The 25,889-nt window shown below is 45.3% G+C and overlaps 1 protein-coding gene across 3 annotated transcripts in view; it reads right to left on the minus strand.

Annotated features, from left to right (window-relative positions):
• LOC308329979 (AT-rich interactive domain-containing protein 1B-like) overlaps window positions 1–25,889 on the minus strand; it is a 223,424-nt gene that overhangs the window by 162,945 nt on the left and 34,590 nt on the right. For 2 of the 3 annotated variants that reach the window (XM_080784560.1, XM_080784559.1), the window contains exon 2: window positions 16,704–16,904. In XM_080784560.1, coding sequence (XP_080640686.1) covers window positions 16,704–16,904 — 201 coding nt within the window. Of the gene's footprint in view, window positions 1–16,703; window positions 16,905–18,558; window positions 18,625–25,889 lie in introns of those variants that run through there. The other variant, XM_080784561.1, reaches the window with a different exon arrangement.

Below are 25,889 nucleotides of genomic sequence, written 5' to 3' on the forward strand. Positions count from 1 at the left end.
TACTGTGTATGCACTGCTTAACTACATCTACAGGAATTTGTATGAACATTTTTCAAAAATAGCATAGAATAGCATTTAATTTACTTAGGGTTTCCAATCAAATTAATAACAAGTGTGTTCATTTAAGTGCGTTGTTCTCCAGTGAAAATAGTACATCTACAGTACAAGCTCCCGGAGGCGCTGTGAGCTTGTGGATCTGCTATTTCCGGTGAATATTCGCCCCCCCATGTGGTTAAAGCGCTTACTTCCAATATAAAGCAAAGCAAACCTTCGCCAGGTGACCTCCTCGCTGGAGCCTATCGCTAAAGGTCATCATTGTTGCTAGGGGGGGGAAAGTAAAAATAATCTCTTCCCCTCTGTGTCTCGTTAACATACAGAGTGTATTATCCTACCCAGGTATGCATATCAGTTCGTGCAGCGCATGCAGCCAACATAAGACAAGGCGCTATAAAACGCAGCGCGGGGCTAACAAAGGTTATCGGCACACTTAAGACTCAAACAAATCGGCGTGCCACTTCAGCAGCGAGCGGTAGCCTGGGACAAAACCTACGTATATGTACGGACGGGCGCCGTGCTCCGGCTGCCGCCGTTAGCGTCTGGGGAGCTAGCTGCCGCCGCGTGCGTGCGTGACCACCGCCCCACTGCGCTGTAATTTGCCTGGAAAGGTGAGTCCCCTTAATGAGATGCGAGGACGCCGCCGCAATCAACAATGGGCCGCCTCCCCTCATGATTAAACATGAGGACAGGGCGGGAGGGAGGGGGAGATTACATCGCTATAGCGACGGTGTCTCTCTCTCTCTCTCTCAAGGTGACAGACCTCCACGTTTGCCTGCCTCTCTCTCTCTCTCTCTACCTGCCTTTGATCACCCTCTCTCTCTCTCTCTCTCTCTCTCTCTCCTTCTCGCACACCAGACACTTGACATCTCATGAATGAGCTGCCCTTGGAGAGCCCAGCGGAAAGAGAACGAGAGAGAGAGAGAGAGAGAGAGAGAGAGAGAGAGAGAGAGAGACACACACACACACACACAGAGAGAGGGGTGGGTGGGGGGTGTGTTTTGTCTCCATAGTGATGTCCTCACACAGCTTATAGTGTGAATCAGCTTCCATGCAACGCAGAGACACGCTGCGTTTGAGGTCATCAGTTTGTCATAGACGGAACATTCACATATTCATACCACTTGCTTTAAGAGTCCCCCCTACGATTAATGCAACTATTTATATACTGTGTGTACCGTTGCTGTCGGGCAGAAACCTTGTATCTCCATAGTTTTTAATACATCCTCCTGACCTATCAGTATGCATGTCAGGTCGACAGTGGGTAAAGGTTTCATTACATCAAATTGACATTTTCAGTGATTCTCAACCCTTAATTTCAAGGACACCCCAGTTTGACATGCATTAATCCACCGAGGACCCCCATTTAATGGCATTTCTATCTCTGGGACCCCCAATTTATATTGTAAAATCAATGCTATTTTAACTGTGTACAAATGGAACCAAATGGACCCATTTGGTTCCATTTGTACACTCTCTGGAATTACATTCCACTATAATTTAGCTGGGGACCCCCTGGAACTCACTCAAGGGCCCCTGGGGGTCCCCGGGACCCACTGATCTAAATGTCTCAATAGAAGACAAAATATAACAACCCCAATTAATTACAAATGAATAGTAATACATTTTATTTATAACGCACTTTACATCTCAAAGAGCTACTGTCGGGGTTAAATAACTGTTACTTTTCACGATTCAAATTCAAAATAATCATAGGTTTTAGATCTACAAGCACGTCTGCCACTTTTGATGCTTTGGTGTGACGCTGTAGTATGATCAAGTAGAGTGTTCATTTATGGAAAAAACACAACAAGTTAAAATATGAAGACAATACAATATCTGCCCGACAACAGCGATAATTATACTTCATTGATCGGAGTCCAACAAGGCTCTACACTAGGCCTCATCCATCTTCTTTTTCCCCCCCACTAAAAAAACTCTCTACATGCACCGCGTTGTGAATCTGTAGATTGGGTAGCCAACAAATCTGTACAATTTCAATGCCTTAAACATGTAATGTTGTTGTTAGTAGGAATAAACACAGAAGCACCCGGGAGGAAGTGGACTAAGCAAGGGACGGCGCAAACCTGAGTTCCTGTTACTACACACAGGAGAAGGTGTGCCCCCAGAGGCAAAAACAAATAATTTATTTTCTCTCTTTTTTAACCAAATATTTATTACATTTTTCTTGCTTTACCGAATTGGTTTCCAGATTGGAAAACCTGTCACGTTACGATAACATTCATTCTGATTCAGAAGTGTCCATGTGGTTAACACCATGAACGCCCGGGGGTACTTAGGACCATTAAATCAGGACGCCCAGTGATTTGCAGCAACAGAGCATATTTCAAGATGCACCAGGACTCGGAGCCATCTCGGATGTAGCTAGATGTAGCCAAAACACCCCCGAGGCGATCGACAACAACGGGAGGTATGATTCATTCTAACGTGACTAGCAACAGGACCGCAATGGCCTGTCTAAAACATATAGATATATATTTGATTAGAATTGGACGGATTGATTTTGTAGATCAAGAGTTATTCACTTTTTAAGATTTTCGGTCTCATCCACTAAAATGGGGGGGGAACATTTTGGATGACGTCCCAACCGGAAATGACATTGAATGTTACCCAGCAGGCACTCGCAGCCTGTGGAGCGGTGCACTCGGTTTTGATATCAATAAAGTTCCGTGCTTTTATTAATCTCCGTCCTGAGCGTTACTATTTGATAGGACGGAGAACTGTGTTTATGCCACTCAGGGTGTTAACAACACAGGCCCTAAACCACAGTATGAAGTGTCTATCATCGCTGTTGGGCATAAAGAAACATCTTAGCTCCATATTCTATACCTTTGGTGTTTTATCGTAAATTAACCTCCTACCTGACGTGTCACATAAAAGCATCACAAAGCATCACAAATAGCAGAATACTTTTGAATTTGAATCCTGAAAAGTACAGTAACAGCTTTGGACACCCGACAGAGACCATAATACACTGTCGCGAGTATAAGACAACCCCTATTTTTCAAGACTTTTTGTGGAAAAAGAACATTGAATGTCATATAGTCTATCCCCTCCATAATAATACCACCCTGTTTTTTAGGATATTTCTATTGAAAAAAAGAAAAGTCTTATATTCAGGCCAATAGTGTATAAGGCGCTGTGTTGTGTTGTTGTGAAGGCTGTGACTTATCGAGCCACAGATAAGCATCACGTACACGTACACACACACGCACACACACACACACACACACACACACACACACACACGCACAGTGAAAGTGAGTAGATAGCGTGTCATTGATTGACGGAGCGAGCGACGACGCGCGGCAGGCGGTGGCGCTTATAGTATATTTTCAGCTCAGATCGTCTTCTGAGGAGAACGAGACGGCCTATCTCTCTCTCTGCCCTTTCTCTCGCTCTCTCTTTCTCTTCAATCGATGGAGAGAGAAAAAAAAATGTAATAAATAAAAGGAAAAACAGAGGCCAGCTAGCTGGCCAGCGCTGGGTTTGTTCCCCCACTGTGATTCTTTTATTGCTGGCTGGCTGGCTGGCTGGCAGTTGGACCCTGCTAGCAGACTGTGTTGTTATACCGAGCAGTAATGGAGACATTTGGAGAGAGAGTGCGCAGGTTAATGCGCTCTGTAATGTGTGCGTGTGTGTGCGCTCGTGTGTGCTCGTGTGCGTGCGCATGGCGAGACTCTGGGCCCATGCCACCGATACCAAATGTTTTCCCCCACTAAACTCTTGACCCTAATCTGAGGCCAAGAAAATGTGAGCGAGTGAGCGAGTGAGCGAGAGAGAGAGAGAGAGAGAGAGAAATGAAAGTGAGAGAAGGAAAGACAGAAAGAAGGGAAAAAGTAAAGCTAATGTGATTCATGGGGAGAAAAACGGCCTCATTCCCTCACCGCTTGGCCTGAAATGAGCCAAGCAGTCAGGGAAAGGGAATTTAGAATTTACCCTCCTGATCCTGGAGGAAGCATAGCAGGCTTTCCCACACAGAGAGAGAGAGATCACTTAACACCTCTCTCACCCTGTCGAACACAAAAGCCTGCAGCATTAACGCTCTCCTCAGCGCTCGCTGTGTTTAACCTCCCAAAATACATGTGACACTTTAACCCCAGCTCTGCTCTAGGGGCGAACGTTCACAGAAAATAGCAGATCTACAAGCTCACAATGCGTCGCGATGCGAGGCATTGTGAGCTTGTACAGTATGTGACATTATGCATGATGAGTACTTTTACGTTTTGGTACTTTAAGTACATTTTTATGCCAATTCCTTTGCACTTTTATTCAAGTACATTTTGAATTCCGGATTTTTACTTGAAACAGAGTATTGCATATATTGATACTTCAGTAAAACATTTGAGTACTTTTTCCACCATTGATAAAAACAAAAACAAAGTTTCAATATATTTGAGACCTGGTAAGACACACAAAAACCAACAAAACAATAATGCACGCATCCTAAATGTCAGCCAGCTTCATCATTCCAACACATGGCTCATTTTTCAACGGCCTCTCCTCCAGTGTTGACAAGCTCAAACTTGCGTGGGAGTTAACGTCTGTTGCATCTGAAAACGAACGAACGAACGATTAAACCGCAGCTCTCTGCCATACCGCTAGTTAAAACACACCAGGGCTCGGCATTAGCTTAGCGGCGTGCGGTATAGCAGAAGATTATACACATCACCATACTGCTGGCTGTCGGGGGCTGACGATTATCTCCTGGGGAACTTGGTTGCAGTGCCTGAAGAAGAACCATGCTGGCTGGCTGGCTGGCTGACTGACTGGCTGGCTGGCTGGCTGGCTGGCTGACTGACTGACTGACTGACTGGCTGACTGGCTGGCTTGCTTGCTTACTGGCTGACTGACTGACTGCAAATATGGGAAATATGGGATTTGCTGGCTCTTACATCACACTCCACAGGAAAATGTTTGGTCCAAAAAACCCCATACCACAGAAAATCTACTAAATGTTAGGTTTCTTTGGGTGCAATTGAGCTCAGGAAACTAAAACAACAACAAATAATCTTCATGAATCCAAGGCTTCATGGGGTGTGTAATTGATCGTGAAATACTCCTTTAACCAGTTTGATGTTCAGAAATAGGTCAAATAGCAAGCTACAAGCTCACGTGTGGTGAATGTGATGTGACACGTTGAGAGCTTGTAGATTATATTTGCACTGCTTTTGCATAATGTTGCACAAAAGTAGAAACGTTCAAATGTGGAGATACAATGTTTCTGCTCAACAATAATGGCATACTGTGTGTGTCTGAGACAACTGATGATGCATGGTCAATGCATACTGTATATCACTATAGTAAACAGTGGTTGGCCGGCTGTTGAATGTGGGTCCCAAGTGACTGCGCGTGGTCTCAAAAGTACAGTTGAGTTTTGGCCCCTGACACTTCCACGCAGTTACCACTTAAACCCTATATACTTTGTTGACGCCGGGGGTCACCCAGGGGTCTATACTTTACTTTGCCCCCTCCTTGTCTCCGCTCTACACCAAATCACTTTGACTAACTCCATGGAACTCAATGGGGTTTTGTCTGTGGCGTTAACTAAACTCTACGTGTAATAAAAACAAGACAAACATGACTAACACTAATGGGTATAAAGACGAAGGTTTGTTAAAACCACTTAAACCCTATTCTTGATTGACCGGAGTCCCCCGGAGTGTCCCAGAGCATATGCTATAGGTTTGGTGTAGGTGAACAGTCAATTCTGTCTCTGCCAGAGAAACATCCACACAAATGTCTGTGTACTTGACCAAAACGGTACTATACAGCAGTGGTTCGTGCCAAGGATCCCAAATTGATGATATATAATTAATCAACTATATTCTATTATTTTGTTGGATTTGTCATTCACCCTAAATTAATGTTATACAAACCAATAGTCACATTGCCCAGCCTCCTGGGAAAACCCACATTGGCTGCTCGCTTGCAGTGTTGCCACTTGGCTTGGCATGTTTCCTTGCAAATTTTCTGCTAAGTATTGGAAGTTGTTTCTAAAGTGCAGTTCCTTATTTGGGCCTCCTTCCTGATGTTGCTTAGCCTTAAACCAGTGGTTCTCAAACATTTTCAAGTCAAGTACCCCCAAAATGAATATGTTCTTTGTTCGTGGACTTCCCTCTGGAAAGGTTATGCGACACGTTATGAGCTTGTAGATAGTATATCGTTTTAAAGCGGTTAAAGTTCAGAAGCAAGCCCAAATAAGCAACTGCAGTTCCAAAACAAGCCCCAAAAAACTTTAACCACCAATATTTACAAGCGACTTTACAGAAAAACAAGCCCAACGTGGCTTGACAAGCAGACAACACTGCTCACGGCCCCAAGGCCTTGCCACTACCGTGAAACCATTCTTTATTCAGTTGAGACTTGAGAGTGAAACAAAACTAGTTGAGCTATTGAAGTAGGCAAAAAAAACTGTTTAATTCATATATTCATATTTTTTATATATATATTGCATACAAACCTCTGACCAGATAAAAGAAAATAAGCTTGGGAAAAATGCTAATACCGGTACTCCCCCGCCCGCCCCCGCCCTGCCTGTCTGGGGTCAGCCAGAGCCTGTGCATTGAACAATGCCAAGGACACTGGCACAGAACAGCTTTTACAAGCACACAGATGTTTAGAATAGATGTTTATCATCTATAAGAGTAGAAAACACCTTCAAGCATCCTTAACACTAGTGGCAAAGCATCCTTAACACTAGTGGCAAAGCTCAAACTATTAACTTATTAGGGGGTGAGGATTGTGTTTTTGCTCTGGTGACTCACAGTCTGGCTGTGAGTCAGTCAGTCAGTCAGTCAGTCAGTCAGTCAGTCAGTCAGTCTGTCTGTCTGTCTGTCTGTCAGTCAGTCAGTCAGTCTGTCAGTCTGTCTGTCTGTGAGCAGCTAACTCCGGGCATCGCTGCACCAAACGGTGTGAAAGTTTGCACGCACACTCCCAGTAGGCCAAAGAACCTATAACAGGCTGCTTCACACGTTAGCCTATAACTTTTGAGCTGAAGTTCGAACAATCAAATTCCTTTCAAAAACACCTCTTTTGCTACTACTCTATTTTCTCCAAACCTCATACAATGGGTACACATTACCTCTCGAGTCATGTGATCAAGATAGTCAGATATTTCAAATTATTTTGAACAGTTTAAATGTATCGTGACAGTACAGTATGACGTGGTAATTGAAGTGAGCATGTTCTCAGGTCTGTGCTTCAGGGTAATGTGGGTGACAACCGGATCAAGCACAGCTCCCTGTGCTTTCAGAACCGTGTTAAGAAGGAGAAGAAAAGGCTGTTTGGAGCAGCTGTGGGATGCACGTCTGACCCGCGCAACAAGAACAATCTCTCTAATCTGGATGAAAAACTCAGATGATGAATGAATGCCCGGCGAGCCAATTAGAGCAACCCTTAATCCCCTTGTAACTCTGCAAAGACATTCAAGCATCTCTGCTCTCTCTCTCTCTCTGCTTTCATCTCTTCTCTTTAATCTTATCAACAGACACATATAGAGCAGCGGGGTAGGGAGCCCTGCTACGTTGATCCCTGCGTTTCATGCTAAATAAGGCCAAACTGCAGCAAGAGAAAGTGTGCATATGTGTATGTACGTAACTACATGTATGTACAGGTCTATTATGTATGTATATATGCATAGTTTTTGCGACCTCAGGTCGCAGATTACTATGAAAACCAGTGATTTCGTCGCTGTTAGTCACACGCTCCATATATGGCCGTCTCCATATATGAAGATCACAACACCGACCTCACCAAACCTGGATAGCCATACATGTAGCAGACTGGATCATCACCTATATATCTGCATATATGCATAATAACTCTACAACTGACCTTAAACCCTTAGATCTCCATATATGGAGGTGACCTGTTCTGACATTCCATATGTTGATCCTTTCCCATCCGTCCTTCCTCTTCGATGTCTCCCTTTTGACTGATACCTGTCCATTCAAACTCTAGACGGGCCCGCCCCAAAGTTATTGCAATAGTTACGCAACCGCAGCCGGCAAAAGTTCTCAACAGGCCCGAAAATGAAGGCCCGACCCTACCTGGGCCGTAATCAAACACTCAAGACACTGCCCCCGCTGCCACCCTTAGATCTCCATATATGGAGCTGTTCTGACACTCAAGACATGCTCCATACGTATATGGCCAGTACATTATTCTTTCCATATGTTGATCTGGCCCCCCCATGAAAAAGCACCAGCACTCGCCCAGCAGTGTGCTGTCACCCAGGCGGACGTGTGCACGCGACCTCTTACTGGTTATTATTAAAAACTATTAAATAGTATGATGTACTGTATGTATGCATGTATGTGTGCATGTACAGTATGTCGTTAGTCAGTTTGATAGTGAGCTCTTTACACTATTTGACGAAAGACCTACAGTAGATAGGGCTTAAGTGATTAAGAAAATACCCCTCTCTGTTTTGATTACAAATCCAGACTCCATACAACTAAATGTAAAAACAATTTATTAAAACAATCTACAACTTAATTGTTTGTTCATGTTTTCCGTTTAAGGGTATGTTATGCAAGTTCTTTACTTGCAACGAATAACAATTATCCTGTCAAATTAAAGAAACGAAAGAAACAGAACACAATGCATGTGCGTTGTGCCGTTTGCATAATAGATGTTATATCAGTTGGATCGGCATGCGAAGGGGGGGAGGGCGGGAGGGGTGTCTCCAAGGCAGCCAGCTAATGGCCACGTGGCGCCCTATCTGCGGCCGCGCCTGATTGGCCGAGAGGCTCCGTGGAGCGGCGGGGGTAATAAAAGTTACAAATGAGAGCAGGCTATTAGAGCCATTGACGTGTGGAGGCGAGCGCGCTAATTAATTGATCCTGAAACTTCATCTATTCTGCAGCCAGAAAGGAACCCTTAATTAATCAGCCCTGCTATAGCCTTGTCCTCTTTTCTTTCTCTATCCTTCATTCCCTATCCCTCTCTCCCCTTCTCCATTCACCCCCCCGCACACACACACACACACACCCCCCACTCCACTCTCGTTTAATGTCTTCTGTAATTGTGAGCTGGAAAAGGCCGGGGGTCCCTTGGTAGCGAGAGAGGGGTGGAGGTCTATAGTCATGAAGGAGTGTGTGCGTGCGTGTGTACTTTGAAGAGGGGGGCCGGGGGTCTTTACTATTTCAAGAGCCTTTCAGAAGAGAACTGGAAGGGTCTGTTGGCCTCCAGAGGGTCCCACCTCACCTCTCCTCCTTCCCTCCCTCCTCCTCCCATGCCGCCCTCCGCTCCTGCTCCGTTCCGTTCCTGGCAGAGCCTCTGATTTATCTGGGCTTCCCGGCCATCCGTCAGCCCCGCCAGCGCTGGCTGCATTAACCCCACGGGCAACCCCACAGCGCCCGGGCCCCTAAGTGCTTCCAAGTGGGGCCCTTGTGCTGCTGCTATAGCTGCTGCACACTGCCATGGGGCAGCCGTATACTCACACATTTTGACTTGAAGTAAAAGTATCAATACTGCAATATAGAAATGCTACGGATATACCTGTAATGCTACATAGAAAAGTCCGGAATTTGAAATGTACTTGAGGAAAAGTAAAAAAGCAGCAAAATGTGCTTAAAGTACCAAAAGTAAAAGTACTCATCACGCAGAATGTCCCATTTCAAGTTTTTCAAATGTATACAAGCTCACAATGCGTCGCTATTTGCGACGCATAGGGAGCGTGTATATAGGGCCGAGATGGCTTTCAAAGAATTGCAGTGGCGTAAAATTACAATATTTGCCTCTGAGATGTAGTGGGAGTAGAAGATTGGAAATACTCGAGTAAAGTAAAAAATACCTCAACATTGTACTTAAGTACAGTACTTGAGTAAATGTACTTAGTTATTTTCCACCAGTGCCAAGGAGACTGTCCCTCCCTCCCTGCCTCCCTCGGTCCCTCCCTGCCTCCCTCGGTCCCTCCCTGCCTCCCTGACGCCAGACTCAAATCAATGCCATAAATTCCCCGGCTAAAGGAGCATCATCCATCGGCAGTCAATATGATGACACCAGGTGACGCTCATGACGTTATAGGTTTTCTTTTTGCGGTTAAGTAAAGATGGCACGCGGTTGGTGGGAGGGAGGGAGGGGAATTGGGTGACATGATGGGAAGGGCTGGACTGAGACAAAAGTCCGGCCCCGACATTGTGGAATTTGGCCCAGACTGGACCACCACCACCAGCGTGCAGATACTCCGACCTTTGCAGATACTCCGACCTTTGGGGTCGAGGCACATATACAAATACTTGAAATACAAGCCCTTAATAGCCATTAGCCACCACTATTACAGAACAACATAAATAATACACAACCGACAGACAACTACACTGAAACAGACAACTAATTTAACATTAGTTAACACATTCTGGACAGGAAGCCCTTTTAGTGTTTTAAGCATTATGTTATATTTAGCTATTGAATAATAGCAGATCTAAAAGGTCATAGCTTGTAGATATGCAATTATTGAAAAATCGTGAAAATGTGGCACAAATCTTTGAATATAAATCTTTGCTTCTGGGGGGGTCCCTGGAACAACATATTTTGAGATGGGGGTCTGTGGCCAAATAAAGATAATTTTGGGGGTCCTTGACATGAAAAAGGTTGAGCACTACTGATATAGAAACATATGTTTTTCACTAAAAGAAGAAGCCTTTTTTTTTAAATCGACCTCAGCCCTAAATGTGTTAACAGACCAGCCCACTATATGGGTCGGCCCACCAAGATCAGCTAATTCTGACAAAGATATTTTGGGAAAAAAGGACTGGACCTTGTAGAATCCTGGGGGACCACCATGGTCCACTAAGTATATCGTTGCTGTCAGGTACAAAATTCTTATATCCTTATACCAACGCTTTCGTGTTTTTTTCATGAATTAAGACCCTACTTGATCATACTACAAAAGCATATAAAGTGGCAAATCTACAAGCGTTTGCCAGTAGAGCACCCATTTAACAGCTTCATTTTATAGTGTTCCAGTTCCAATTATGTCCGCTCATTTCTGTGTGCCATCACGTCCAATTTCAATCGTTTAATCTGTATTGAGTTCTCTATCCTGATTGGATAACATTGGTATCCCTACATGAAAATGTATTTCCTGTCCTTTTTTTTGTTAATGGCACTCCAAGCCTGATCAAATGAAGGGTTAAGGGGGTGGGCACTGGGTATAAAGTCATTGTAAATCAGAATTGCCTTTTTGGTTATGGACTATGGAGCGCTTGTATATGGCCTTCTTACTAGCCTGGTTGACTACCTTTACTGAGCACGACACCGGCGCTACGTATAAATCAGGCTTTAAGAGTCGCGTCTGTCCTCTCTCTCTCTCTCTCGGTCACCAGTTTTCATTCCGCCAGCTTTTACACAAGGAAGGGGGGGGGGGAACTTCCCACCGATCTGTGGAATGAGACTGGTGGGGGTGGTGGGTATACGATTGCCTGGGGGGGGGGGAGGGGACGAGACGACTGAACAGCCAGTGACCAGCCACATCTCCACTTGACATTAAACGCTGGGCTTCCATTAAGTTGGCCCAGTGTGGAGAGGAGAACAGACAGCCCACCGGTAATGGTTTCTCCCCCACCATTACCACCACCAGACCACCACCCCCATTTCCTCCTCCTCTCTCTTCCATTTCCCAGGCTATTTTTCTCTCCCCTCTCTCTCTTTCTACACACCCCCCACCCGCTCCCTCCACCTCTTTTCACATCAAACACTAATGTTTCCTTCAAATTCCTTTTCCTCTCTGTCTGCCAACGTTGACATCACAGGAAATTACGCTCAGAATTGGCACCCAGCCACCCTCCCCCCACCCCACCCCACCCCACCCCACCCCAGTCTCTCTCTCTCTCTCTCTTTCAACTTCTTTCAAGTTCTCAAGCGAGCGACGCTCGCCGTCTCTCCGCTGCTCCGGCTGTCATCCTCGCCTTCGTTCCACTTCCTCCTTCTTACGTCCTGATTTTCTTGTTTCATGCTTCGCCGTACAGCGGGTGGCAAACATAGCCGACATACAAGCCCATGGCGCGTTGCGTCCGCCAAGCGGCTTAGCGTTCGTGACGCGACCGCGTCGTGCCACGAAGTATAAAACCCGGTCTTTGTTCTAGCTATTTTTTTTATTTATTTTTTAAACTTCTGATGTTTGTTCTGCCTCCTGCCAACATGAACTTACGTCGCTCCACACGCAGGAGCGTATACCTGCCCTTTTTGTTCCATTGCTCTGACAAAACTCTGTCTAATCACTAATCAGCACAACTGATGATATTTATTTCTAATGTGATTAATGTTCTATTTACGGCTAGGTGTGCTGTGCTGTCATGCTCATTTCAGCACGGCTGGATAGCCTATTTCACCCAATTGCTTGGTCAGATGAACAAGTACCACCAGTGGTACAAGTAGAAGGCTGTAGGAAACTGCAGGGTGATGTAGAAGGCTGTAGGAAACTGCAGGGTGCTGCAGAAGGCTGTAGGAAACTGCAGGGTGATGTAGAAGGCTGTAGGAAACTGCAGGGTGCTGCAGAAGGTTGCTGTTTGTTTTCAGAGTTCAGTGTGTCTTGCCATACGGTCGGCTTTAGCAAAGGAGGTCAGGAGCCGTCTGCTTAATTGATGCCTAGCTGCTCTGTTTAGTGTGTCAGAGCGCACGCATGTGCGCAGAGCGTGAAGGTGTCTTGAGTGTGTGTGTGTGTGTGTGTGTGTGTATGTGTGACGTCTAGTCCAGAGCATGGGAACAGTGTGTGTGTGTGTGTGTGTGTGGGGTATGCATATAGTATATAGTGTGTAGCCCCCAGGCCTATCACTGGCTCTGACAGCAGACATTACTCTGGTCTCATGCACAGACAGAACACCCCCCCCCCCACACACACACACACACACACACACACAAACACACACACACATGCATGCACGCACCGTCTCCCCGCCCATACACTTTTAGAAAGATGAATAATAGTTGACTGGTCTTTCTGTAAATGTGATGTGGAGCTTAATCCATAACTACATCTAATACTTAAAGTGGGAATCAATCAATGCACAGATATCATATTCATTATCAGTGGGAGGTTCTTTTTAGTGGGATTGAATCATAATCAGATTGAGTCAAAGTTAAGTTAAGAACTTCTGTTCGAATGTGAATACCAAAATACACACATTAAAAAGACACACAAAGATGCACACGTGCACACAGTCACACACACACACACACACACACACACACACACACACACACACACACACACACGTGGGGGAAATTCACACAGAGAGGCACTCGTACACTACACGCACACGCGCGCCTTTCGTTGACGTCACGTTGGCATAGCAACTCCCAGCATGCCTGTCTGCAACACGCCGAGCGCTCTGCCCCTGTGCAGCAGTGCATCATGGGAGGACTGTGAGCCATGTCTTGCATCAGCTTAGAATCCCCAAACTGCTATCACAGTCCATCACAGATAGCACATTTCACCTGCCTCTACCTCTACTCAGTAGAGGTAGAGGCAGGTGAAATGTGCCATTGAGATCTGAGGGTGATTCTAAAAACTGTTTTCTATAAAATGTGTGTTGCTATATACAGTTTATTGTTAATGTCGGGCAGAAACCCCTTATCACCATATCCTAACTCATCACACAAAGGTAAAGTAACAGATGTACAAGCTCAAAGCGCGACAACACATTCTGACCTTGTAGATCGGGCATTTTTGGACATAATGATGTTGACACCGGACAATTTGATGTAGCAACATCTAAAATGACACTTGCTGTCCTGAAGTGAAGGCTGTTATCCATTGTGCTTGGATTAGTCAATACGCACCACTCTACTTGGACATTATTTTGGCTATCCAGAATATGGATGCCGGGGTGCATAGGCAAGAAAGGCATAAGGCCATAGCTGAACCGGTAGAAAGGGGACGCCAGACACCAACGCTATTAACATCGCCCAAGTGTGCTCATAATGGTTAGGGTGGGTAAATACATGCAGAAGACACATTTCCCCCATACGGTATGTGTGCATGTACAGTACAGTAGCAAAATTACCCCAGAGGAGTGGGGACTGAAATTAGTATTATTTCTACTAGATCCCCTCCCTGACAGGCCAGAAGTGCTTGCTTTCATCCCCCTTGTCCCTGCTCAGGCAACCAGCCCCCCCTTCCTTTCCTGTGGCTAACGCTCATTACACTGAACAAGAGTGTGCTGATATTAAAGCAACTCATCTGAACGACGTCGTTACTGGGAGCCGTGGTCTGGGTCCATGTGCAGAGGAACAGAAAGACAGTCAGCTTTTTAAAAAAGCCAGCGCCAGATAATTAGAAACTTTACAAGTGGAGCTCCCATGACCATACCCAGCAGAGAGCGGCTCATTTTATTTGGACTAATTACGTTCCACTGTGATTGCGCTATCGCTACGCCAACGACACTCTGCTTCCCCCATGTAATAAATGCAACGCCGGAGGATTTCAACCTCGCGAAGGGAAGCGGGGGGGGAGGCGGTGGGGGGGAGTTTGCTTTGTGGCTGTCTGTGTTATCATAATGCCTTTTGCCATTATGTTGTGTGCACAGTGTAGTGTGTGTGTTTTTGTGTATTAAAAAACTCGTCAGTAATGATTCCCCTTTTGGGAGCGAGCGAGCGGGGCCCCAACATCATCAGAAACGTGCCAGAGGCCGCGTGGAGTTGCAGCCTGGGTAATGAAGTCTCTGCCTCTGTCAGGCAGACAGGAATTGGAGTCCAGGGTGAATTACGAAAACGGTTAACAATGTGTAGAAATAACAGCAGAAGAGTAAACAACAGAAATGGCAATAACATTAAGTCCTATAATCGTCGCTGTTACGTTGGAAACCTCGAATGTCCAAAAACGTTGCTTGAGCATCATTATTTAAAAACGAATGTACAATAGTGAAAATAGCTGTTCTAAAAAATGGCTGTTCTTCAAGCTCACAGCGTCGTATTCCTCATGCATAAAAGGAAGCATGAGTTCAGTTCGTGGCTCCCTCCAGGTTGGTAGAGGGAGAGTAGGGCCCAGGATTACAGCTTAGTCAACAATTGGCACCGGGTGAAAGATGGGTTACAAAATAGAAGAAAAGAAATTCCAGATGAAATGGCATTTTGAGAGTATCTAACTCCCGTTATTGAGATGTATTTCGAGGTGAAACATATATATAAAGGTTAAAGTCATCTCGTCACCATGTTTTATTTCTCTCCATCTCTCTCTCTGTGCTCTCTCTCTCTCTCTCTCTGTCTATTACTCTCTCTCTTACTCTCTCTCTCAGTGTGTATAGAAGGCTGACAGAGCATGTAAAAATAGCATTCAGTGACAAGAGGACACAGTGCTGTTCTCTCTCTCTCTCTCTCTGCCCAGAATAGCCTGCCGTGTGTTGGCACTGGTGGATGTAGTCGTACAAGTACTGACATGTTTTACTTACTATTATTAATTCACAATAAAAGGCAGGTTAAATGTACTTTAGTAAAAGTACTGACATCAAAAATATACATAAATTACTCCTTGTGCACAATGTCACATTTCACAAGATAAAAATATGAAGCACAGCTTTATTTTATACAGGGACACGTTAGTCTGCAAGTCTAAGCTGAAATCAGCTTCAAGCTCAATATTAATGTCAATGTAGTGCGTAGTTATACGTGCTCAAACGTGTAAACTGAATGTTGAACTGAAATTCTCGTGTGCATGACTCTAAAGTAAACTAGAATTCAATGTTGATAAAGTAAACTAGAATTCAATGTTGATATAGCTCTAATCTGATTCATGGCTTTAAAATGGATTCAAGTTGTTTCAAGTTTGCATGACTTGACTCAAGTTAATCTCATTATATAATGATAATGTGCCTGTTCTTGTATACCCATGGGGGGTTTTGCTAATGTTCTCTGATTTTGCTTAGCACGCTGCTTCGCCAAAATTCTGAGAGTATCTCCCATAGAACGGAGCCTTTAACGACTAGTTTAACTAGTTCGCTGCAATACATGGTCAATCTTCTTTGACGTGAGTGTTTCTTGTCTAAAGTATTAATAAGGTCTTCTGAAAATAGCTGATATATTTGAAATAAAAAATATAGAGAATACATTTGAACACACACACAGTCTCACACACACAGTCACACGCACACACACACACACACACACACACACACACACACACACACACACACACACACACACAGTGGAGTGATGTGAGGGAGGTGACAGTGAAGGGGCAGATTGAACATGACACAGGCCCTCAGGGAGAATCGCAGCACAGATCTCACAATGAGAAGCAAATGTCCCACTGCAATATATATATAATATATATACTGCAATATCGCTCATCATATCAGAGACAACATGTGGAACGGCACCGCAGAGGACCACCACTCAAACACATGCAGTAGGTTGGACTACTCTCTCTCTCTTTCTCACACACACACACCCATAGCCAAATTAGCCATGTGCACGCTCAGACACACAGATGCACACACACACAAACCCACGCATATACTGTACTTTGGGACTACTACACACGCATAGACACATGCATGCATGAGTGCACACACACTCACACAAACACATTTACATACTGTAGTTTTGATTACTCACGCGCGCGCACACACGCATGCATGCACGGTAATAGAAGGACAATTTTACATTTTGTGGCGTTTACAAACCTGTTGCTGAGGATACTGCATGCCTCCCATGGCCGCTTGGCCCCTCCCCTGCATGGCCATTGGGTAGCGGTGTGGCCCGGGGGACGCGTACGGTTGGCTGGCCGGGTAAGGCCCGCCCCCTGCCTGCTGGGGGGAGGAGTAAGGGTTGTTCATTCCGTAGAGCTGAGAGCGCTTCATGGCCATGAAGTCCATGGACGACACCTGAGAAGAGAACAACAGATATTATTATTATTATTATTAGCCTATTATTCGCTGTCAGGCATCAGAACATGTTATACAGGTGTATATTTTTCGACCGCGGTCGAGATCATGGATTTCACAATGCCCCGCCAGACTTCCCAGTCCTTCATTGCCATCCCCAGTTCCTGCATGTGTCCCTTTGCGATCAGGGAACGACAGTTTTCTACCTATGGTCTGACGTGGTCTGAACATGACCTATTGACCCCTGCAGATGAATGGGGTCTTGGGGTCTCAAACTGTTCATTCACACTAAGCGGTCAGATAATTGGGGTCGCATTGGGGTCACATACACACACACTCACTCCCTCACCGATTGACCACTGCAGCACGCACACACACACACACACACACACACACACTGCACTGCTCAGTTCACACGGGTGTGATTTTTGAAGAAAATAAAAGGCTACTGACATGCCCAAAACAGGGTTGAAAGTGCGTAATACTGAAACATCCATACTAAAACTGAAACATGTGTGATGTGTGCTGCACATCACATCAGTGGATGTGATTTGTTACCAATGGTAAAAGTATAGTATTATGGTCAATGTTGGGATGACATGCATGGTGTGCGTGTGTGCGTGCATGCTGCATCCTTGTTATTTATTTACACAGCTATCAGACTCCAGCTAGAGAAGGAGGAGGAAGGCTTCAAGGTTGAGGTATTCCTCTGTCTGTGTGAAGTGTTTCGTCTCCTTTTTAGGGGGTTACACGGGGTCTCCGCGAGCCCGGCGGAACATTCCTGCAGCGTACGAGAGGAGAGGAGAGGGCTAATGCTAATCCGTCACCCGTAGCGACGTGTTTGTCTGTCTGCGGGCCAGATAATGTGGAGTGCTCTATCTCCTCTCCTGCTCTTCCCTCTGTGACGCTCTGCTCTCCACGGAGCCAGAGGAGCATGTGTGATTCATCACATTTTGTTCCTAGCGTCTGCCTGCCTCTCTCTCTCTCTCTCTCTCTCTCTCTGTACATTTTGTGAATCATTTTGAGCTTGTAGATCTGCTACGTTTGATGCTTTTGAATTTGAATCCTGAAAAGCAACAGTTTGGGATATAAGGGTTCCACCCGACAGACACCATATATATATATATATATATATATATAAGGGTTCCACCCGACAGACACCGTGCTACTGTGTATGAATACCTCATGTACTGTAAAATGATATGTAATGTTAAAAGAATAGAGAATATAAAGCATGAGAATACTACAATAGCTGATCTACAAGCTCACAATGCCACCCGTTGCAAATTGTTGTGAGCTTGTAGAGCTATTTTCAAGGCCCGACACCGGCCAAGTATAAATCAGGCATAACTCTCAACTTCCTATAATCATAACCTGAACTTTTTTCTAATTGTCAATCTGATCTAACCACCCAAATGTGTTTTGAGGAACGCCTGAGGAACGGATTAGTGTGTTCCACCTGTGACGTCATGGGTGTGTCACTGGACTTTGTATGACGGAAGTTCTTCCGTACATCAAAGTAAATGGCAGATGACGCAAGTGAAAGAGTGGGTGACTTATCATACAGTACTTCATGATATACATAGAGCATCATGATAAAAAGCTTGTGGGGACATTTGGACCTCATATACTGTATACACTACTACGCACATACCTTACACATCTCTGTCAAGCCCACCACACACCGTCTGCGACCGTGTGCGGCGCGGCGCGTTGCTGCGCGGCGCCGCGCGGCGCCGCCTGGAAAATAGAACTGTGTTCTATCGGCGCGCCGGGTGGCGCGGCGCGGCTCCGCGCGGCGGAAGGAGCCGGTGTGCGTTAGGTTCATTGAAAATAATGGAGTCTCTTCCTGCTTTTTAGACAGCTGGTGCATGGAAATGAAGCTCCCCCCAAGTGGCAACTGGCCGTGTCGGCCACAAAAATGGAAACGCTTTGTCCATCCATGCTTCATTTACATCCACCAGCTGTCTAAAAACCAGGAAGAAACTCCTGCCGATCGCAGCATTTTGCCGCCCCTTGTCGCGTATATCTGGATGCACCGGCGCTCTCTCTCTCCTCTTTCTCTCTGGCTCTCTCCAGTCTCCACTCGCCCATCCCTCTCTCCCTCCACAGTGCCCTCTCTTCCCCAAAACAATATCACCTCCGTCGAGCGCGGAGGAGAAATTGCTGCTGCTTCATATTACGCAGTACGGGGAGGAGGAGGGCTAATATCAAAGAGACATGTCTGGGGATGGCAGCACTTTATTCCACTGGCCTGGTGTTGGACGGACAGACGGTCTGGCTTTAAAGTGGATCTGTCTACCAGCGGGACGCCGGGCCGGGCCCAGCAGTTTGGACTGTTTCATACAACGGAGAGAGAGAGAGAGAGAGAGAGAGAGAGAGAGAGAAAAATAAAGAAATACAAAACAAAGCACGTCTGAGTGTTTGGGAATAGAGAGAGATGGGAAGGGAGATAAAAGAATGGTGGATGGATGGATGGATGGATGGATATATGGAGTCTGCATGGTGCCTGGAGGAGGAAAGATGTTTCATGAGAGGGGGGGGGGGGGGGGGTATGGATGGGGTCACAGGTCAAATTACAACATGGGGAGAGAGAGAGAGGATGGGTCTGATCGAATGCCTGGTACTCCTGCAGTCATGATGATGTACGTGTCTGTATAGAGGTGTGTATGAGAGTATGCACACACTCACACTCACACTCACACACACTACTGATATCGCAGACAGGCCACATGAAGTCCTTCCCATGCGGATGCTGAGATCCAATGAGTTAAATTATGTTTACAATTATCTCCACCTTTCATACTTGTACAACATGGCAGCATTAAGTGTTCCTCCATGCGTGGATGAGCAGCGTTGCATGGTGGAGGTGTGTGTTGGTTCTGGGTCGGTGCTGCTCAGTAACGGCTGAGTGCAGAAATTGACAAGTGTGTGTGTTTGTGTGTGTGTGTGTGTGTGTGTGTGTGTGTGTGTGTGTGTGTGTGTCGATGTGTGTTTTACACAGTAAAATCCTCAGTGTTGTTTTATCTATGTGTAACTCTGAGAGTAAACTGTACAAACTGTATAACTATTATTATTTGTATGCGTTTAATGAACACAGACAATTTGTAAACGTGTAAAAACCGAACCGGGTCATGTTGTTTCTGAGGCTCTGAGTGCTCCTGACCCGTTGAAGTGTTTGTATGTGCATGCAAAACACACGCACGCACGCACACAGGTGGGCTAATTAGAGAGAGTTCTACAGTAGAAGGGCACCGGCGCTCTCGGATTTCAATGAAATCCAGGGCACTGTGTCACCCCCCCCCCCACACACACACACACTCCCTCACCCCTCATCACCCCCGCTCCCTCATCACCATTGAGAGAGTGACTCTTTATGTTAGCTTGTCATCAAAACTTAAATATAACTATATTGTGTATATACTATCAAACTAATTCAAACTCGTGAAGCTGCTTAAGAACAAACGTGATAAAGGACCACAATGGAAATAAGCTCTGAAGCTTTGTGTGTCTTCCGTTTGACAAATATGATCATCTAAATACATTTTTGTCAATAAAATATAAACATCAACATCAACACCCTACGCCCTCCCACCTCTATCTTCCCCCTCCAACCATCTCTCTCTCTCTCTCTCTCTCTCTAGAGAGAACTTCTCACTGCCAAACATGCTGAGTGCACGTGGGTGCATGTGCATGTGGGTGCACGTGCACACACACACACAAATAAAAAAGCCCTCACTGCTGCACTTAGGAGACACTGTACACAGAAAACAACTTCAGAGTTTTGGGGAATGGAGGAGACTAAGGTCGATTTAATGCGCGCGCGCGCGCACACACTCTCTCTCTCTCTCTCTCTCTCTCTCTCTCTCTCTCTCAGGGGGGAATTCTTCAATAATATTTTAGCGGTGACATCATCATACACATACAGGGCTATCAGAGGACCTGACGTATGTCTAAAAGGTGCATAAAAAAACAAAAAACAAAACCTAAAAACTAGTAAATGCATATCTGCATTTACGACAAATTCTAATCAATGACATTTCAGCCCACCGCATGTGTTCTCTCGCACGCACGCACGCACTCACACACGCACACACACACACAGGACAACAAACTCGACGACACAAATTGAAACATTACTTTTGCTCCTCAGAGAAAAGGAGCTGTGCTTAGGAGCAGGGGGAAAGATTAAGACTATGTGACATGAAGTGAATTGTATTCTGTGCCAACAGGGATATGGAGGATTGAGAAGAAGAAAAAGATTAGTGGGTATACTAGTACTGTATATGCCAAATGTATGGTTGTAGATGCCAGGCAGAAACCTCTGATCTCCATATACTGTACACACATACACATTTGTTTTTGAGTGGTGCAACCACTCCAAGGAACAGCAATGTCCGTGTTCACCTACCTACTGTATGTGTTCACCCACCTATGTGACTATGAGCACCAGTATGACTATTAGTACCAGTAGGGGCGCTGTTGTGCCAGAAACAGAGAGAGATAGTGCTCCACTGTTGCCTGCTAATGAGAGAGAGAGAGAGAGAGAGAGAGAGAGAGAGAGGAGGGGGAGAGAGAGAGGGGAGTTGCGCCACTCAGTTCACACGGGTGTGATTTTACATAAATTAATGTAAAAACATTCCTACAAGCTGCGGTGCGTTGTCAGCTTATAGATCTGCTACTTTTGGCATTTCTGAATTTGAATCCTGGTGAGGTTTCCATCCGACACAGACGGTATATATAAATATTTATATACTTTTAAACAGCTGTTTCTCCCACTCTTGTGCATCTGGGCCCGCCACTCAACGAGGCAGGAGACAACAGCAATTCATTGTTAAAACGTGAAATTAAATTCATCAACTCGCCCACACAAACGTTTCTCTCCCGATCTCTTTTTTCTTCTCCTCGTGCCAAACAAAGCCATTAAAATAGAACATGGGTGAAATTACCGTGGGGTTGAAACCTGCTAAATTGCTTTTCGGAGGAGGCTCTCTCTCCGTCGACAGTTTACGTTTTTTTTATGTCCTGAAAATGATTCTACTCCCCTCGCGCTTTAATGTGCGAACCGTAGTTAATCAGAGACACAGAAAACGCTCTACTGTACCAGGCTATACGATACGCATGCGGATTAAGACAACAGCAGCATCAAACCCACGCATAAAACAATAGCGGATGAATGGTTATTACACCCGTTTCATTCAGAGGAACCAAAAGAACAAACCTAGTGATTGATTGTGAAGGATATATTCTAGACCAGCGGTTCCCCCAAACACTGGGACCCATTATGTGGGGCCTAACCCTAACCCAAACACTGGGACCCATTATGTGGGGCCTAACCCTAACCCAAACACTGGGACCCATTATGTGGGGCCTAACCCTAACCCAAACACTGGGACCCATTATGTGGGGCCTAACCCTAACCCAAACACTGGGACCCATTATGTGGGCCTAACCCTAACCCAAACACTGGGACCCATTATGTGGGGCCTAACCCTAACCCAAACACTGGGACCCATTATGTGGGCCTAACCCTAACCCAAACACTGGGACCCATTATGTGGGGCCTAACCCTAACCCAAACACTGGGACCCATTATGTGGGCCTAACCCTAACCCAAACACTGGGACCCATTATGTGGGCCTAACCCTAACCCAAACACTGGGACCCATTATGTGGGCCTAACCCTAACCCAAACACTGGGACCCATTATGTGGGCCTAACCCTAACCCAAACACTGGGACCCATTATGTGGGGCCTAACCCTAACCCAAACACTGGGACCCATTATGTGGGCCTAACCCTAACCCAAACACTGGGACCCATTATGTGGGTTTATTGGTCCCTTTATGTTTTACTTTCCTACATTTTACTTTGAATTATTACCATTTCAAATTCCTACTTCCTAGAAACAACATTTTGGTCATGTAATTTCATGAATAAATGCTTGAATGCATAAATAAAAAGAGAAAAATCTAGAAATTCCATAAATTATATTACAATTAATTACAAGAAAATAGTAGTAGTGAAAGTAGTGAAAAACGCTGATGTACAAGCTTGTAGATATGCTATTTTCATTAGTTTGGGTCCCGGGTCTCTTTTGGTTTTGGGTCACAGGCTAAAAGGTTTGGGAACAACTGTTCTAGTTCAGCTAGGCTCCTTCAATGTTGTTTCAGGCCAAGGGGCCCCTTAAAGATAGGGACCCCCACTGCATATCACCCCCTTAGAGATAGATGAAGCATGGACCCCCACTGCATATCACCCCCTTAGAGATAGAAGAAGCATGGACCCCCACTGCATATCACCCCCTTAGAGATAGATGAAGCATGGACCCCCACTGCATATCACCCCCTTAGAGATAGATGAAGCATGGACCCCCACTGCATATCACCCCCTTAGAGATAGATGAAGCATGGACCCCCACTGCATATCACCCCCTTAGAGATAGATGAAGCATGGACCCCCACTGCATATTACTGTTTCCATTAATTCCATAGATAGCTTCACTAGTGTACTTTCAGACATTTTGGCTTAAACCTTCAATACTTGGTCTGACTGTTTTCCCGTCTGCATCCAAACCAAGTACAGAGCCCTGGGGTACACCAGTCAAGTGCATAACATAGGGTTAAAATGAAATGAAATGAAATTTCAGATATTTACTTTCACGCACGCACGCGCACACACACACACACACACACACACACACACACACACACACACACACACACACACACACACACACACACACACACACACACACACACACACACACACAGCTACTGTACAGTAGCAGTTGTAGTCAGTATATTGTGTGATTTATGTGGTTAAGCTGCATAAGCTGCAGGCAGCTCGCAGAGAGCAGCCTCTGGACACCAAACAGTAAAAACGGCATCCAGTCCATGGAATGGATTTAAGTAAGTTGCTCTCTGCTGGCAATTTAACACTACACTGGTCTTCACATAACCAACACTTTTTTTATGGACTACAGTAGTGTGCTTTATAGAACTATTACTATCCCTCCCTAGAAGCCAGGTTGGAACCTCCAAATGCTATTTGAAGATCTGTTATTGTTCCATAAAGTGTTAAACGGTTCCATCTATGAAAATCATAAATGGGACATTTTTCTTTATGGTTCCTCTAATTGTTCACCGTTCAGCCCCAGCTGTGAATCATTCCCTTACGACACACTACGTATAGAACACGATAGAGCAGGGGTTTTCAACAGGTGGACGGCCGGGGATGTATTGTATGTGGTCCCTGACCATGCATTTAGTAATGTAGGATTTTTTTTAGAAAAAGCGGGGGGAAAAGTGAATGACCTGGTGACCTATAATGACCGTCCATGTAGTCATTTTCTGACAAGTTGGAGGTCAAGAAATTCAACAGAAATAGGGAGTTTTAATCTCAAGACTCGTTCACAATCAGTTGAAAACCCCTGCGATAGAGCCATGACGACCGGTCAACTTCTACATAAATCTCTACTTACAAGTGGAACCAGAACGATTGATTGATTGACTGGATACAGCTTTCACGGTACATTGTGCAGTGAAACCATTGCAGCCTGTGTGTGTGTGTGTGTGTGTGTGTGTGTGTGTGTAATGCATGTGTGTGTGTGTGTGTGTGTGTGTGTGTGTGTAATGCGTGTGTGTGTGTGTGTGTGTGTGTGTGTGTGTGTGTGTGTGTGTGTGTGTATATAGTTATTTGTGAGTCAACATCAAATGAGGATAGTTATTGCCGTTGGAATCTCATCATCATCCTCATGCGTCTTGTCTCGGTACAATCAATACTCAGACAAGAGGAGTCCATTGGTTCTGCTTTGTGTCATTTCAGGATAGTGTCATTGTATTCTGTTCAGCACAATGTTCTCAGTATTCCTATTAACCCATTCTCGGCGGGAACCACTATTGGTGTTTTAAGCATCATGTCATGCTTTAGCTGTTGAAAAATAGCAGATCTACAAGCTCATAGTGCGGCACCGAGTGCCGCGCTATGAGCTTGTAGGTCTGCTATTTTCGTGAAAATGTGGCACAAATTTGGAATATATATTCTTTCAGAGTGAACGTTTTCAACTCAAATCTTTGCTTCTGAGGGGTTTCTGGAACAACATATTGTCAGATGGGGGTCGGCGGCCTATCATTTTCGGGGTCCATGACATGAGGCCAAAATGGGTTAAACCCACTTTGGGGCCGAGCTGTCTCTCTAAGTTGGCGTTTCAAACAGGAAAAGAAACAAGGATTTGGAGGAGGAAAACGAAACATACATCGGCGGTAGAAAAAGACGAGAGAGAACCGAGAGAATAGAGATAAGGTTGTTGGGCAGAAACCTTGTGTTACGTTTTGTAGTAAATTAATGTCCTTATTGTGTGTCACACAGTGAAAATAGCCAGTCTACAAGCTCGCCATGCGCTGTGAGCTTGTAGATGGGCTATTTTCACTATTCTTAAAATGTTAAAAGAAAAAAGAAAAACATACATGGTTTCAGCCCGCGACAGCGACGATTAAGAGGGTGAGAAAAGAGAGCGGGAGATGAGGAGAGGGGGGGGGGGGGGGGGTGGTACTGCAGCAGCGAGCGGAGTGGGAGCAGGGGTGGGGTGGGGTGGGGAGGGGCTGGAGGTATGAGATGGAGCTTCATATTAATGTGTGCAAATTTCTGGCGCTCCTGCTGACTAAGATTAGAAAAACTAATTTCATGGATGCAGAGACAACACTGACTGTCATCGTGCAGGAGGTGGAACGAGCCATCGGGAGGCGCTGTTTTAACTCTTAAACCCTGTATACTTAGTTGACCCCCAAGGGAGCACTCAGGGCTCTGTACTTGTTCACTTACTAACTAAAGTTAAAGTTGAACTATGTGTAACTAACTTCACTCTTCTACAGCGGATTTGAACCCGGCTTCCTGCGCAAGTGTTGACATTTTTTACCATAGCTAATAGAGCCAGCCTGCTTGCTCAGGCGATAAATTGAATCTTGTGTCAGCTCCCGTGTCTAGG

Source organism: Protomyctophum bolini (assembly GCF_963924005.1).
Source record: "Protomyctophum bolini genome assembly, chromosome: 15".
NCBI classification, from domain to species: domain Eukaryota; kingdom Metazoa; phylum Chordata; class Actinopteri; order Myctophiformes; family Myctophidae; genus Protomyctophum; species Protomyctophum bolini.